This window comes from Sceloporus undulatus, chromosome 7 (assembly GCF_019175285.1).
Source record: "Sceloporus undulatus isolate JIND9_A2432 ecotype Alabama chromosome 7, SceUnd_v1.1, whole genome shotgun sequence".
In the NCBI taxonomy this organism is placed as follows: domain Eukaryota; kingdom Metazoa; phylum Chordata; class Lepidosauria; order Squamata; family Phrynosomatidae; genus Sceloporus; species Sceloporus undulatus.
In genome coordinates this window covers 8,806,934-8,821,571 of record NC_056528.1, presented here as the reverse complement: position 1 = coordinate 8,821,571, position 14,638 = coordinate 8,806,934, and the positions used below count along the sequence as shown (strand labels likewise).

At 44.4% G+C, this 14,638-nt stretch overlaps 2 protein-coding genes and 1 long non-coding RNA gene across 5 annotated transcripts in view; 1 reads left to right on the top strand and 2 right to left on the bottom strand.

The window, feature by feature from the left end:
- Positions 1-1,956: 1,956 nt before the first annotated feature.
- CDA (cytidine deaminase) lies at positions 1,957-6,186 on the bottom strand. The gene is made up of 4 exons (XM_042479583.1): positions 5,202-6,186; positions 4,151-4,262; positions 3,634-3,691; positions 1,957-2,490 (listed from the first exon to the last, which is right to left on the bottom strand). The coding sequence occupies exons 1-4, from the start codon at positions 5,377-5,379 to the stop codon at positions 2,371-2,373; spliced, it is 468 nt and encodes a 155-aa protein (XP_042335517.1). The 5' UTR covers positions 5,380-6,186; the 3' UTR covers positions 1,957-2,370.
- LOC121936895 (trypsin-3-like) lies at positions 6,165-14,581 on the top strand. 3 transcript variants are annotated; one of them, XM_042479581.1, is made up of 6 exons: positions 6,645-6,691; positions 10,442-10,552; positions 11,353-11,515; positions 12,091-12,232; positions 13,214-13,480; positions 14,296-14,581. In XM_042479581.1, exons 1-6 carry the CDS (start codon positions 6,646-6,648, stop codon positions 14,443-14,445), a joined length of 879 nt encoding a protein of 292 aa, XP_042335515.1. In that variant the 5' UTR covers position 6,645; the 3' UTR covers positions 14,446-14,581. The 3 variants fall into 3 exon arrangements, with proteins under 3 accessions (XP_042335516.1, XP_042335515.1, XP_042335514.1); XM_042479580.1 differs by lacking the exon at positions 6,645-6,691 and adding an exon at positions 9,351-9,453 and having other exon boundaries at positions 14,296-14,580; XM_042479582.1 differs by lacking the exons at positions 10,442-10,552; positions 11,353-11,515 and having other exon boundaries at positions 6,165-6,691.
- Positions 12,107-14,638, bottom strand: part of LOC121936898 — a 6,266-nt gene continuing 3,734 nt past the window's right edge. The window contains exon 3 of the long non-coding RNA XR_006105043.1: positions 12,107-12,241. This is a non-coding gene — a long non-coding RNA (uncharacterized LOC121936898). The remainder of the gene's footprint in view (positions 12,242-14,638) is intronic.

Here is a 14,638-nt window from a genome sequence, read left to right as displayed (position 1 = left end):
CGAATTGAACTGTGCAAAATTTTAATAAGGAAAGTTTTTAATGACATGAAACTTTTTTATGCCATTGTTTTATGATTGCAAGATTTTGTATTTTGCATTATGAATAAAGTATTTAAAAAAAAGAAAAGTAAAAAAAACATAGCAAAACATATAAAATCCAACTCCTTATCTCTCTCCCACCTTAAAATAGTGTTAAAAACATCAGTTCCCAATAAAATACTACCAATAAAGTAGTCAATAAAATCAAGTCCGGTGGGAACGGTTATGCAACTGGAAAGTGAACGTTCCCAGGAGGTCAATTTGGGAAGGCCCACCAGAAGAGATCCGTTTTTATTGCCTTCTTAAAGGCCTCCAAAGATGTTAGATGGCGGATCCCTTCCGGCAGGTCATTCCAGACTTTTGGAGTGGCAACAGAAAGCGTCCTCTGGGAAGTTGTTGTGACCAGCCTGGTTTTCTTAGGCTGCAAGAGAGAGTGCAGGAAGGATTGTATGGAAGGAGGCCTTCCCTCAGGTAAGCTGGACCCAAGCCACACAGGTCTTTATAGGTAATGACCAAAACCTTATATTGTGTCTGGAAGCTTATAGGCAGCCAGTGTAGGGATTTTAAGATAGGTGTAATCTGGCTGCCATGTTTTGGACCAGTTGCAACTTCTGAACAAGGCATGAGGGTTGCCCCACATAGAGCGCATTGCAGAAGTCGAGTCGAGAGGTTACCAGCGAATGTACAACCGTTTCTAGGTTTTCCCGTTCCAGGGAGAGTCGTAGCTGGCAAATCAGCCGGAGCTGATAGTGGGCACTCCTGACCTGTATCCATAAAACATGCACCAAGCAGAAACCCACACTTCTTCCTATAATACGCAAAATATTTTTCTTTTCCTAGGTCACTTTAGGTGAAAATGTATCCACAAAACATGCACCAAGCAGAAACCAAAAAATCTTGGTGAACTCTTAAAATCATTATGCGCAGCATGCGGGGAGTTCATGCTCAGAATAACTCAAAGGTTATAATGCTCCCCACTGGATTTTTCTGCTTATAATGCTGTTGTTCTCTCTCCCTTTTTCATGTTACACAACCAGAGCAAAACACATTAATTTATGTCCTGTGTTGATTGGAACGGAGCCTCGGAATTAATGTTGGCAGAAGGCGTTTTGTTCCGCCGCGACATTTATAGCCGTGTGGAACCAACAGCTTTTAATTATTGGGAAATTAAAACCCATTACCGTATCCCTGATCGGATTTCGTGGGATCAAACAGCGCAATTGAAAAAGGAACCCTGCTCTTGGGACAAATAAACGCAGCCGAGCTTTTCTTCTCCCGTGAGAGGAATAAAACATGAATTAAAGCAAGGGTTGCAAAGAAAGGTTGGAAACACAACAATAAAGGTTTAATTCTAGCGCCCTACAATATTGGGGTGCAAATTCCTAATTTGTTTTCTTTCCCAGTTTAAATAGGGATATTTCCAAAATGAATTCTGCAGTCTAGGCCTGGTTTACATCTCATTCCACCCAACATACACTACTGCATTGCTAAAACATTGTCCCAAAGCAGCATGGGTTTCAGCATTATTACAATTGCAAGAAATCCCTAGTTGTGTATTATTTTGCTGATGCACAGACCAGGTTAGGTAAAGCGCAAAGATGTTGCTAATGTCACGCAAAGACGTCAGGTTTGTATTGTATTGTCTTACAAGGCCAAGGTTTTGTTGCATTTTCTCCTCTCTGCTGAGCTAACTGAGCACATACTTCTTTTGCACATTGGACTCACGCTTCATATGTTCATGCAAATAACTTGCATCAAGAGGAGAATTGGGAGGAGGAGAGAAAAACTGGGACAGCTGGAAAAGTGGGATCCTCTCTCCAGCTTCCTGCTGCTGCCACACTGCAGAATTAATGCACTTTGGCACCGCATTAACTGCCATGGCGACATCCTATGGAATTCCTGGGAGTTATAGTTTGTTGTGGCATCAAACCTCTCTGACAGAGAGGGCTAAATATCTCACTAAACTCCAAATTCTACAATTCCATAACATGGAGCCATGGCAGTTAAAGTGGTGTCAAGATGCATTAATTTTGCAGTGCAGGTTGGGTCCCCAATGCAAAGCAGCTTCTTGAGTCCATATGCTGCAACTGAAAAACCTCAAAAGAAAGACATCAGGGGATAATGGAGGTTAGTGTCAGAGAGGAAAACCAGCAAAACGGTTTTTCCGTTTGGCTCTGCAGCTTCTGCAGCCGTTCCTAGCTTTTGTCGGACGCGGCAAGCAAATTCCATTTGCAGCGAGTCTGAGTTTGAGACAGTTTTGAATAAAGAAAGCATCCGAATCTCATACGAAGCGTGAGACCGGAGCTCAGAAAGAGGTTCCTCGTTTCTATTTCAGCTTTTCTGGAGATCTTCTGGTCCAAAGGAAAGCGGCAAAAGTTCCTCCAGAGTCTTGTGGATATACGCACTGTTGTCATCCGCCTTGGTCAAATAGATGTCCCAGTGTTTACCAAACTGGAAAAGAGAAAGGGAGCGTGGGTCAGATGAGATATTTAACTTAAAGTCACAGACAAAGCATCAGACCCCAAGAAGAGTATTCTTTGGTCAGACAAGTATAGTGCAACCCAGGCTTGCAGGGTCCAAGCACTAGAATTCATTACTATTTTTATTAGCAAGGACTGTATTGTCATCTGTTATTCTCTCCAGAATAAAGGATAAGAGCATCATCCAGAACCCCCAAATCCAAAATACTCCAAAATCCCAAACTGTCCACAGGAGTGGCTGGGAAAGTGACACCTTTGCTTTCGGTATCCGCTTTTGCTTTCGGTATCATATCTCAATACGGTTGTGATAAATTTGTGGTTTGTGGGTTTATTTCCAGCAACCGTGATTTGTGTTAATGGAATTTTAAATGCATTTGATTTTCTTCCTCCTTGCATAAGCCCATCCAATAATTTATCTCCAATAACAGCCGCCAGCAGTTAAACTGTAATCCTTTGGGCAATGTTAAAAGTTGACAGCGAGGAAATGTGGAGCAACCTTTGAGCTCCGGTTAAGAAGATAAAAAGAGCAAGGCTAAATCTGACCAAAAAGACCGTCTTCTCCAGCATTGCTGGCTGGGGATGATGAGAATGGTAGTCCCACACAGCTTGGAGGAGAAGGCCCCACTGTGGAAGATTGGTGCTAGCATTTCATCCAAATGTAAATTTTGATATAGGTTGAGTCTCCATTATCTGGAATTCTGAAATCCAAAATAGTCCCTATTGTCCAGATGGGTGGCTGAGATAGTGACACCTTTGCGTTTAAACGATACACAAACTTTGTTTCATGCACAACACTATTTCAAAATATTGTACATAAGATGGCTTTCAGGCTATGCGTATAAGGTACATCGGAAACATAAATGCATTTCGTGTTTAGGGTTGGGTCCCTTGGCCAAGATCTCTCATTATGTATAGGCAAATATTCCAAAATCTGAAATCCAATATGTTTTTGCTTCCAGGCATTTCGGATAAAGGAAGATTCAGCTTGTCTTCTAGGCTAAAGAATGCTGGGACAATGGGCTGGAATGAAAAACAGCATTGTTCACAGCTTTGTGTGTTGTGTATTCAAGGGAAGGAGGGAGGGAAGAAGAAATAAATAAAACGAGCTGTTTACCTCTCTGAGGACTTGTCGGCACGCCCCGCAGGGCACGGCGTAGGAGTCCTGGCTCTTGCTGTTGGAGCAAAACAAGAAGGCATGGGTTCAGGGATCTCACATGCAGTTGCAGCATGCCCTCCGACATGCCATAGATGGAAACTGGAACTGGCCAAGAGTGTGATCAAGGTGACAAAATTCTGGCACCACAACAAACTACAGATCCCAGGATCCATGACAGTTAAAGCAGTGTCCAACTGCATTTAATTTTGCAGTGTGGCAGCAGCTCAGGATCCTGGGAGACCAAGATTTGAATCCCCACTCAGCCACAGAAATCTATGTGGCCATGTTCTAGAAGATGGCATCTCTGAAGATGCCAGCCACAGATGCCAGCGAAACATCAGGAATAAACTCTTCTAGAACATGGCCACAAAGCCCGCAAAACCCACAAAAAACTATAAAAGCCACCAAAATAATTTTTTTACAGTGTATAGGTGGCAAATGAAGCGGCTTTTGGGGAAAGAGGCATCGTACTCACCAGCTGATGGCGATGGCCCGAAATTTCGTATGCCCTTCGGACACTGCCTTCTGAATGGCCGTACGTTCGGCGCAGACGCCCAGTGGGTAGCAGGCGTTTTCAACATTGCAACCTAAAGGGAATGCCAACCGAGGTGATTAAGATCTTGCATCGCAAAGGCCGAGGTATTGTGGCTTCAGGGAACATCCCATGGCATGAGCAAAAAACAGAAATTGCAGCCTCCTTTTTGCAAAGGAATGAAACTAGGATTAAAACTTTGCATGGATTAAAACCAGAAGTATTTGTATTCACTGTATTGTTTAGTTCGGATGTCTGCATTTCTGCTCTTCTAAGGACTATGTTGACTGGAAAGGAGACATAATGAAATTAGCAATGGTATATGGATAGGGTTGCCAAAGTGAACACTGGAGACAGCTTCTGTGACCTTTAATAGCTGAATGTCTTGCTTACTACCTGGCTGCACGACAAACAACACTTGCTCAAATTCCTTCTTCTTGTTGTCATTGCATGCCTTCAAGTCATTTCTGACATAGGGCAACCCTAAAGCGAATGTATCGCAGGGTTTTCTTGGCAAGATGTGTTCACCTGGGGTTTCCTTTTGCCTTCGTCTCAGGCGGAGAGAGTGTGGTCTATAACCCTCAGTGGGTTTCCACATCCAAGCAGAGATTCGAACCCTGGTCTCCGGAGTCCTAGTCCAACTCACAGACGACTAGACCACATTGACTCTCCTTGGGTAAAAATGTGATTCCAGAGCCCCATCTCCAGATTAAACAGATAAGAACCCAGGAAAGTAAAATCACTTTTTTGGACTACAACTCCCTGAACCCTCCAAGCCTGGATGGCCAACAATGCCAGAACATTGCATGCACTCTTCAGTATCTAAATAATCTCTAAGTGGCTTCACTCTTTGCAGGATGCTAGGCATTACAGTCCAACAAGAGAGCAGCTTTCCCAAACTCCAAGTTCCAGGCAGCCATGATCTTTGGCAGGTCCACCTGTGAGCGATGCCAGGCTCTGAACAGAGTCAGAAGTCCCCCTTAGCCTCACTTACCTGTGTAGATCTTTCCGTTGGAGGTCAGAAGGGCAGCCCCCACTGGGTAACGGCTGTAGGGGCAGTAGGCAAACTCTTTGGCTTCTCTGGACTTGGCCAAAAGGAGCTCAACACCATCACGGTCAGCCTCAAAGTCGCCCACCTTGGGCTGTGGAAGGCTATAGGGCTCCTGTGCCATCCTACGACTTGGGTCGGAGGGAATATCTCCGGAAGAAGCCACACATCCAAGAGGGAGAAAGATATGTGCGGATGCTACCTCTGAGCTTCCTCATCCATCCATTTATGACTGGAGCACTCCACCCAACAAAGTCACACTTTTGTAGACACAACACAGGCCATACATGGCTGGGATGCACACGTCTCCATCTGTGACCCTGGCTCAACTTGTGTTTCCTTCTCTCAGTCCATGATCACTCCTTTTTTTGGAGAAAAGAAGGTGGCGTTGATCTTTGATCCCGCTGTTTCCATCTCTCTGTTCGGCCAACCTCAATCACCCTCTGTTTGCAGCCGTCCTCGCCAGGAAAAAGTTCACCCAATTTCTTGGCCGCTGTCAAGGCTAGTGTCCCCAGTTCCTCTCCTCTGGGTTTGTTTGTCCAACTCAGGACTGTGCTGTGTTTTCCAGTTTGCGTGGCTGCAAAAAAATATAATAAAACCATACTGCAATGTGATGGTTGCTACAATCGGTAGTCTGACCTGAGCCTTACGTTTTGGAGACTTGAGCTATTTAGATGCTTCATTTGCAGAGATACGGTGCAACAACAGTGTACTGTCCACCTCTGTGTTTGTGCCAAGAGAGAATTCCTAGTTCTTTTGAGTCTGAATGGAAACTTGTTTAGAGACCTTTCCCAAAGAAGGTCACACACCCAGCAGCAGAAAACTTTGGCAATGAAAGAGAGGGGCGTGGAAGTCCGGACTCTGAAAAGCAGAGAGAGAAAGGAGGAGGGGAGAAAGAAAAGAGTTCATGGCAAAGGCTGCAAAACTTTCATGCTGCGTCGTTGTAGTGCCTTGATTCCATTTTAAATGCCATCGCAACCTCCGTATGCTCCAAAGTAGTGGGATCCAAAGATACAGCCATGTTAGTCTGTAGGATCAGTGTGTAGAGAGATTTTGTAGCACCTTTGAGATTCACTGAAAGAAAGAAGTTGGCAGCATGAGTGTCTACTTGTGGCCTGATGTTTAAAAACCGGAAAGAAATAGAGAAAAAAATCAACACTGAGATATGGATAAGCCACAAGGTGGCAGATCAGAACAACATTTTGATTCACGGATTTGGCTTGGTGTCTGACAATGGTATTAGAAGTGGAGGCGCTGGATGTGAATTCCCTTATCAGCCAAGCTCACATTGCAATTTCTGATCTGCCAAGGTTGAAATGTCAGCCAGCGGCACATGTCTTAGCAGCCGATCCCCATGTTCCCTCTTTCTCTCTCTGTTGCAATTCCAGATATGTGGTCCTGCAGAGGTTTCCTCCGCCGCTGTCTCCACAATCCCAGTGAGTGGTTGAAAAAGGGATATGGAAAAAGACTTTGGGCATTGATTCAAAGCTGCTTTTTCCATGGCTAGTGCTTGCTAGCCACATGTTGTTGTAGCTGTGTGCCTTCAAGTAGTTTCTGACTTATGGTGGCCTTAAGGCTTATTCTTACATGCGGAACAGACACGAGAAAAGAGATAGTGGGGAGAAGATCAGAGGCCACTGGTGCCAATGTTCCCCCATTTACTGGATGAGCAAGAGATGTAGCAAGTGAGGAAAAAGAGGAAAAACCTCATTGCTCATCTCTGCAGTAATTCTGGAGATCTCCATCCTGCAAAGGCTCAAGCAGCACCCTTAAAAAGGCTCCCAATATCTGTGCCAGACCTACTTCGTGGATCAAGGGTCACCTCTTTCTTGGGTCTTGCACAAATCCAAAAACAAAGGTCTCTTTCACTCTCCGTCCCAGTTTGGCCTTCTGCCATGACACCACTCTGCAAGTCAAGCAATGCTTTTTTTTTTTGGTCTCATATGATGATAAGGGATGCTTTCTTTGCCCAGATTAGAGGTCCAGGTTAGACATAAATCCAAGCCGCACCAGAAATCTGAGAAAGAACAGGTGCACCTCTTTCGCTGAAAAGCATGCTTGAATTTTAATCTTACTCCCTTTGGGGTGGTTGCATTCCCTGGCTGGGATGGAGGCCAATTCCATCCAGATTTGTTGCAGGAAAGACATGTGAATTTTTATGCCTCATCCTTATTTGCAATGTTGAGGCATCTTGTTGATGTTAGCTGCCTTTCAGTCGCCCTAAACTCATGGTGAATGAGATGTCTCCAAGCCCCACTATCCTCCTTTACTCTGCAAATCCATACCTCCCTGATAAGAGTCTCTCCATCTGGAGTGTGGTCTTTATCTTTCCCTAGTGCTTTCAAGCTTAGCAAGCACCATTCTCTTTTCTACATGTCTTCTCATAATATGGCCAAAGTACGTCAGTCTCTGTTTAGTCATCTTGGCTTCTAGGAAGAACTCAGCTTCTTCGTCAATGCAGGGGAAAATCTATTCCACAATTTGCTCCACAATTTGATCCAAACTTTGGTCCTCCGCTGTTTTGGACTTCAGTTCCCATAAGTCCCTTTCAGCCAGCTTGGCTGATGTTCAGCCATCGCATTCAGCACTTTGGACATATCCTTTTAAAAGCGATAACCAAGTTGTTGGATGCTATCCTCCCAAAGAGGTCCAGTAGCTTGCGTATCATTAAATTGCAATCCATTTTGTTACATGATCACCGCGCATATTATAAAAGTATTGCAGCAAGGTATCCCAAAATTATGTTTCACGATGGCACAAAATGCAACGGTTCTCATCTGTGCAATCGGGCAATTGCCAAGAAAGCGCAACTGCTTGCCTAATGCTATTTACACCAGTGCAAAGCCACAACAGGGTTTCCCATCATCCGTTTACTGATGTAGCTTTGTTTTTGTACCGATAAGGAAATGGGAGACTATGAATTAACGAGAGCTTTTCTGGCTCTCGGTGATTTGGTTTGCTTAGCTGCGTCGAGGATTCATTGATCGAGCCGCCCACAGCCAATATTTCGCTCAAGGCCATAAAGCGTCTCTTCCTAAATTAAACTGGAAACGGAGACATTTGAAGCATCAAGAGAGACTTATAGACACTTATCAATGCTCCTTAGCATCTGGGGGCTCTGCATTTTGCACTGAGGGAAAAGGTGGCGGTCCATTTAAGTTTTTTTCTAGGTTTTAGAGCGGACTTTCCAAGAGCTTAGGTTTTTGTGGCTTTTTGGCCTATGGGGCCATTTTCCAGAAGAGTTTATTCCTGACATTTCGCCAGCATCTGTGGCTGGCATCTTCATAGAAAAACCCACAAAAAAACCTATGCATGCCCGCCATGAAAGCCTTTGACGTCACATTTCAAAGAGCTATTGAAGAGTCTGAACCTCTTTGAGAAGCCAGGGTGCATCTAGACTTTAGAAACAATGCAGTTTGACGCCACCTTAACTACTACGGCTCCATCCTACAAAATCCAAGGATTTGTCGTTTTGCAAAGCACTAACCCTCTTTGACAGAAAAGGCTGAAGACCTTGTTTGAGTCCTGGCTCAGCCATGGAAACCCACTGCTTGGGCTAGTCACACTTTCTCAGCCTCAGATATTGGCAACGGCAAGCCCGCTCTGAAGAAACTTGGCAAGAAAACCCTGTAACAGGGTCACCATAAGTTGGAAGCGAAGGCCCTAGATTAGAACAACCACCAAATGAATGCATGTTTTCTGAAAGAAGGAGAAGGATGCTTTCTCTTTGGAGTTGCAAACAATCCTTTCTGGCAGTTTGTGACTCCGCGCAAACCAAGCAAGAAAAGACAGTGCCTTCTTAGGAGAAGACCTTTGGGTCTGCGGTCGCCCCATATGTTTGTGCCAAGAAACCTGATCGTGAGCAGAGTTTCTAAAAAGTAACGGTTGTTCCTCGGATCTCCTCCTATCTGGGAAGGAAGCTGAGAAGACCCCAAAGGCGAAGGAAGGTCAACCAGCCCTCCATGTCTTCAAAGATCTCTTCTTTGGTGAATTAAATGTCTGTTCTCCTGGGATGCAGATTGTCATGGCAACTGAAAGAGAAGAAGATCAAGGATGTCTCATTGCAAAAGGAAAGTCCCTCAAGTCCTTTCCAGAAGTTCCTTTTCAGAAGGTACTTCGGGGAAAACCGAAGACGAAGGTAGGATGGGACCTTGCAACACACGATTTCTCCTCTTCCTGCAGCTTTTTCCAACGATGGGTAAGTTGCCAAAGATGAAGCATCTTGCCGGCTTTAAGACTTTCAGAGACACAGCCATGGAATATCATCACAGGTGACTTGAAGGCAAATGTCAACCATTTGGGTTTTCTCCCCTTCCTTCCTCTAAAAAACTGGATTTGGGGAATATTTCCTCTTCCATGGACTAGCATAGTTGCCCTTGGTTTTTATGAGCCACTTCCAAACAGCTCCACTTTTTACAAGCTGAGTAGCGTTTCAAGCTGGCAAAGGGATCTTGCAACACCTTTGTTCCAATGCTGGTAATGCTTAATTCTCTTCTAACTTTTGCAATCCATGTTTTAAGTTCTGTCTTTTTAAATTATTGCTACCCGCCTTGAATCTCATTGTGAGAAAAAGGTGGGATATAAATCCTTGAAATAAAATAAGTAAATAAATAAGTGTGAAAGAAGTTGTAGGGTAAGCCTTTGTCAACTTGGTCCTCAGATACATCTGAGGAAGCAGACCAAAAAGGCTGCATCTGCACTGCAGAAATAATGAGGTTTGACACCTCTTTAACTGCCATGGCTCAGTGCTATGGGGTCCTGGGATTTGAAGTTCGCCGAGGGCGCCACAGGTAAGGGAATATCCAGAATGGTCGCTGTTTGCCTTCAAATATTCTGACTCATGGCAACTATGGATGGAAAGAATATTTGGAAACGGCTCATAACATCTGAACATCTTTTAAAAAGTGGTCAAAAACATGTCAAGGAATGCTGATGAGAACAAGAATGGACTGACAAGCATCTTTGCAGTTTGAGACTTTCAAAATTCACAAGCAGTTCGTTTTGCACAGAAAACAGAATTTTCTGTAAGGGAAATAATATTTAAATGCAGAAATATTAATTCCTGTGCAAATATTGCTCCTCGAGCAGAAAAAAGAAAGCTGTAAAAGGAGATCCACACTGCATTGCAGAAATGCCTTGAAAGCACACAACAACCACAACCACTTCTCCTGATCCTTTTCTTACAGGGACATCTCCATCGATGGATTCAGAAACTGGAAGCTTTGATGGTGTTTTCAGGAGCGATACAGTTGCTGAATTCTCCACTACCAGCGAGGAAAGAGTACAAGTGTGGCCAGGTATGGAAATACCAGTGTGATGAAACCTTTATACAAGTGGGAATCTTCTGGGTTGTGTTTCCAGGACTTGGTCAAAGAAAGGATAGCCAGGCCTTCATAGCTGGGCTGAGTTCAATCTTACTCCTTGCTCTGGAAGACAGACTTTCAATATTGGTTTGCAGCAGGGTGCCTGCAGTAATGCAATGAAGCTTGAGTTTGCAAAGGATGAGGTTCTGAAGAGAAGGCATATGCATAGGTTTGGTCATCATAAAAAAAAAATGTGGGAACTGGTGAATGAAAAAATGATCCGCTGGGATGCATTTTGGAAGAAGTCTTCTCACAGTTGTATGCCTTCAAGTCATTTCCAACTTATGGCAACCCTAAGACTCCTGGGGTTTTCTTGGCAAGATTTGTTCAGAGAAGGTTTGCCATTGCCCTCATCTGAGGTTGAGAGAGTGTGACTTGCCCAGGGTCTCCCAATGGGTTTCATGGCCAAGCAGGGAATCAAACCCTGGTCTCCAGAGTCATAGTCCAATGCCCAGACCACTATATGCCACACTGAATCTCTATCTCATACGTTATCTCATTAGGGGTGTGTGTGTGTGTGTGTGTATGCAAAAAGGAATATTCCAAAATCCAAAAAAATCCCAAATACCTCTGGTCCCAAACATTTTGGATAAGGACAGGAAACTTGCATTACTACTACTATTATTACTATTCCAGAAATGTTCTTGGATTGAGCTCAATTGCTGACCCCTCCAAGTGTCTGGTTGGGTTGAAACACTACTGTACTTGGTTGCTTTCTCTCTACTCTGGAGCAGATGGAGAGGCGACTGACTCCCAACGCATCATCGGGGGATACATAGTCCCACCCCATTCCTCCAAATACCTGGTCTCACTGAAGAGGAAAACGGGCTACCATTTCTGCGGAGGCGCTCTGATCAGTCGGACTTGGGTTCTGACCGCGGCCCACTGCAAAACCAGGTGAGGAAGAGCAGACTCTCCAACACATTTGGGATCTAGAAAAGAATGGGATGGCGGAACCTGGCCAGATACAGAAAGGTTGCAGGAAGATAACACTGGGGCAAGTTAAGCTGTGGCTAAATAGTGAGCAAAGCAAATAAAAATAATGGTCAGAGATCCATTTCTCTTAGGAACAGGGGGTAAAATATTGCACGGTTGTATCAGAAAATATGCCAGTTTAAAAAATTACGATTGAGTTTCTTTGCCTTTGCATGGCACACTGTGACCAGTTCTTCCCAGTTCTTTTGCAAAATATTTCACAGTTGCATCAGAAACTATGCCAGTTTCAAAAACTACTCATTGAGTTTCTTGCCTTCGCTTGGCACACTGTGAACAGTCCTCCCAGTTCCTCGACCTATTATGTGGCCCAGAAATTATGCCCCCCCAAATCAATGTTATGTTGGAGATGTGATATTGAAGTCAGCAACAATTACAAGACATGGGTGATTGCACAAAGTCTTCACAGGCATCCCAACTTGGAGGAAACAAGAGTGTCAAAAGTACCTTGTTTTCCGCTTTCCTGGCTTTGCTTTCAGGATCCGTCAAATGCTGATTGTCGCTGGGGAATATTCTCTATCCACTTTCGAAGGCACCGAACAGGTTTTCCGACCGACTCGCATGGTAGTCCACCCCGACTACAGCCCCACGTCCAAGAATGCAGATATCATGCTGATTAAGGTAAGAAATCTTCCCAGAGATGGGGAATCAGGAGGGACCCAAAAAGAAGAATAGAGTTACTCTGAATATGTAGCCATTGCTGAAACACGGGCACAAAGGAGGACCCATGCTTCTATTGGCGCATCTATACTGTAGAAATAATGCAGTTTGATGCCACTTGAAGTGCTGTCACTCTATCCTATGGGATCCTGGGAATCCTTGCCAAGAAAACCCTGTGATAAGTTTGCCTTAGGGTCACCATAAGTCAGAAATGACCTGACGTCACACAACAACAAACGTCCCTATATATATATAGAGAGAGAGAGAAAGAGAGAGAGAGAGAGCCTGGAGGTAATTTTATACATAATATTTATAATAATTTGGTGGCATGTGTACATTGAACCATCAGCAAACCATTAAACTCAGTAAACGCACTAAGATTTTAAAAAGCCCTGACATTGTGTCAGTACAAGTTGAGCCTCCCTTATCTGAAATTCCAAAATCCAAAATATTCCAAAAGGTACCAAAGCTTTTTGCATGGCTGGCTGAGAGAGTGAGAGCTTTGTAGTTTTACAAGCCTTTTCTGCCAAACTCTAAATCCCAGGACTCTGCAGGATGGAGCCATGGCAATTAAAGAGGTATCAAACTGTGGTATTTCAACAGTGTGGTTGCACTCATGAGGAATCCGATAGAAAGATAGTCTGAAATGGGATTCCTCTGCGTATATTATATATTCAAGGGTAGCAGTGTTGGACATATGGCAAAATACAATAACATCCAAAATCCACCAAACAGTGATACCTTGAATTATCCAACCAATAAATGCACAAAATGCACAATGCAAGCTTTCAAAGCTCCACTGTTGCCATTGTTGAAAGTTGGGCACAAAGAAGGATCCATGAAGTACAGTGTATGCAAGTGGGCTGCACATTTCTTATTGCAAGGCATGAGTTGGATTAAATTATGACCTGTCCTCCTCTTCACTTTGGGGTCTTTGAATAGCTGAACAGGCCTGTGGCGTACAGTCCATACGTTGCCATCGTCCCTCTTCCCCAGCAAGGAATGATGCTCCGGGAAGGCCACTTCTGCCAAGTCTCCGGCTGGGGCTTCACTTCTCCCATCGGAGGAAGGACCTCCGACACTTTGCGCAGCGTGTACCTCCCTATCATCCCGACACGCAAGTGCAATGCCTCCTCTTCGTATGCTGGATACATCACCAAGGACATGATCTGTGCTGGGTTCAGCACCGGAGGAAAAGATGCATGCCAGGTATGTGCCGGCTCCTTCTTACCTAGCAGAAAATGGTTTAAGATTCTTTGTTGTTAACTGCCATCAAATTGATCTTGACTCATGGCGACCCTTGCAGATGAGACATCTCCAAGACTCCTATCCTCTGCTGCTCTGCTTAGGTCTTGCAAATTCATGCCCATGACCTCTTTAATAGAGTCCATCCATCTAGCATGTGGTCTTCCTCTCTTTCTATGTGTCCCAGTTTTTGTTTGTTGGAATTAATTCTGTGCAAAGTGCTTTTGCGCTTTGGATTCAGTTTGCAGACGTTGAAGTGGGCTTGGGGATGAAGGGGGAAAGTGGGAGGAGATGAGAGAAACCGGGACATTTTATAAACAGCTGGAAAAATCACACTGCAGAGGACGAATTTGGGACAGTTGCAGGGTGTGTAGTTTTCCATTCCTTGGGAAGTGAAACAACTTCACTTGTCTGAATCCTTTTGACTAGAGTAGAAGGTGCTCTCTCTGAATCATGCTGTGCTTTTAAAAATAGCTCTCCCATTGCCATCCCACCAGCTTTTTTGCATTTCACCATCAGGACTGTGATTCATCCTTGTTCAAAAAGAGGTTTATTGACAAAGAGTCCCGCTGTTTCCAAGGCTTGCAGGGCTAGCACAATTTTACTAGCCCCACGGCTAGTAAATCAGAATCCCAATTGGTCACTTTCTGTGACTTTTCACCCGCTAGGGCACTTTCAGAAAACACCCAACATGAAAAATGCACGCGGCAAAATATTAGCCTCTGTTTTGATGTGGTTTCAGCATCGCTCTTTAATGCCTTTGTTTCCTCCTTCTCCAGGGTGACTCTGGTGGGCCACTGGTCTGCGAAGGACGTGTTTTTGGGATTGTCTCCTGGGGTCACAGCTGTGCCAGTCCCAGATACCCAGGGGTCTACACCGCTGTTGCAAACTTCCAGAAGTGGATCTACAAGGCCATCTTTGAGAAATAAGGGTCCCTCTGGCTCTCTTGATTCATGCATCTAATGATCAAATAAACGTTTCCCCAGAAAGTGGGAGCAGCAGTAATATCATGATGTGAGCAATGGATAGATAGATAGATAGATAGATAGATAGATAGATAGATAGACAGACAGACAGACGGACTGGGGGAAGGAGGGAGCAAGTCCGGCGAGCGATGATAGA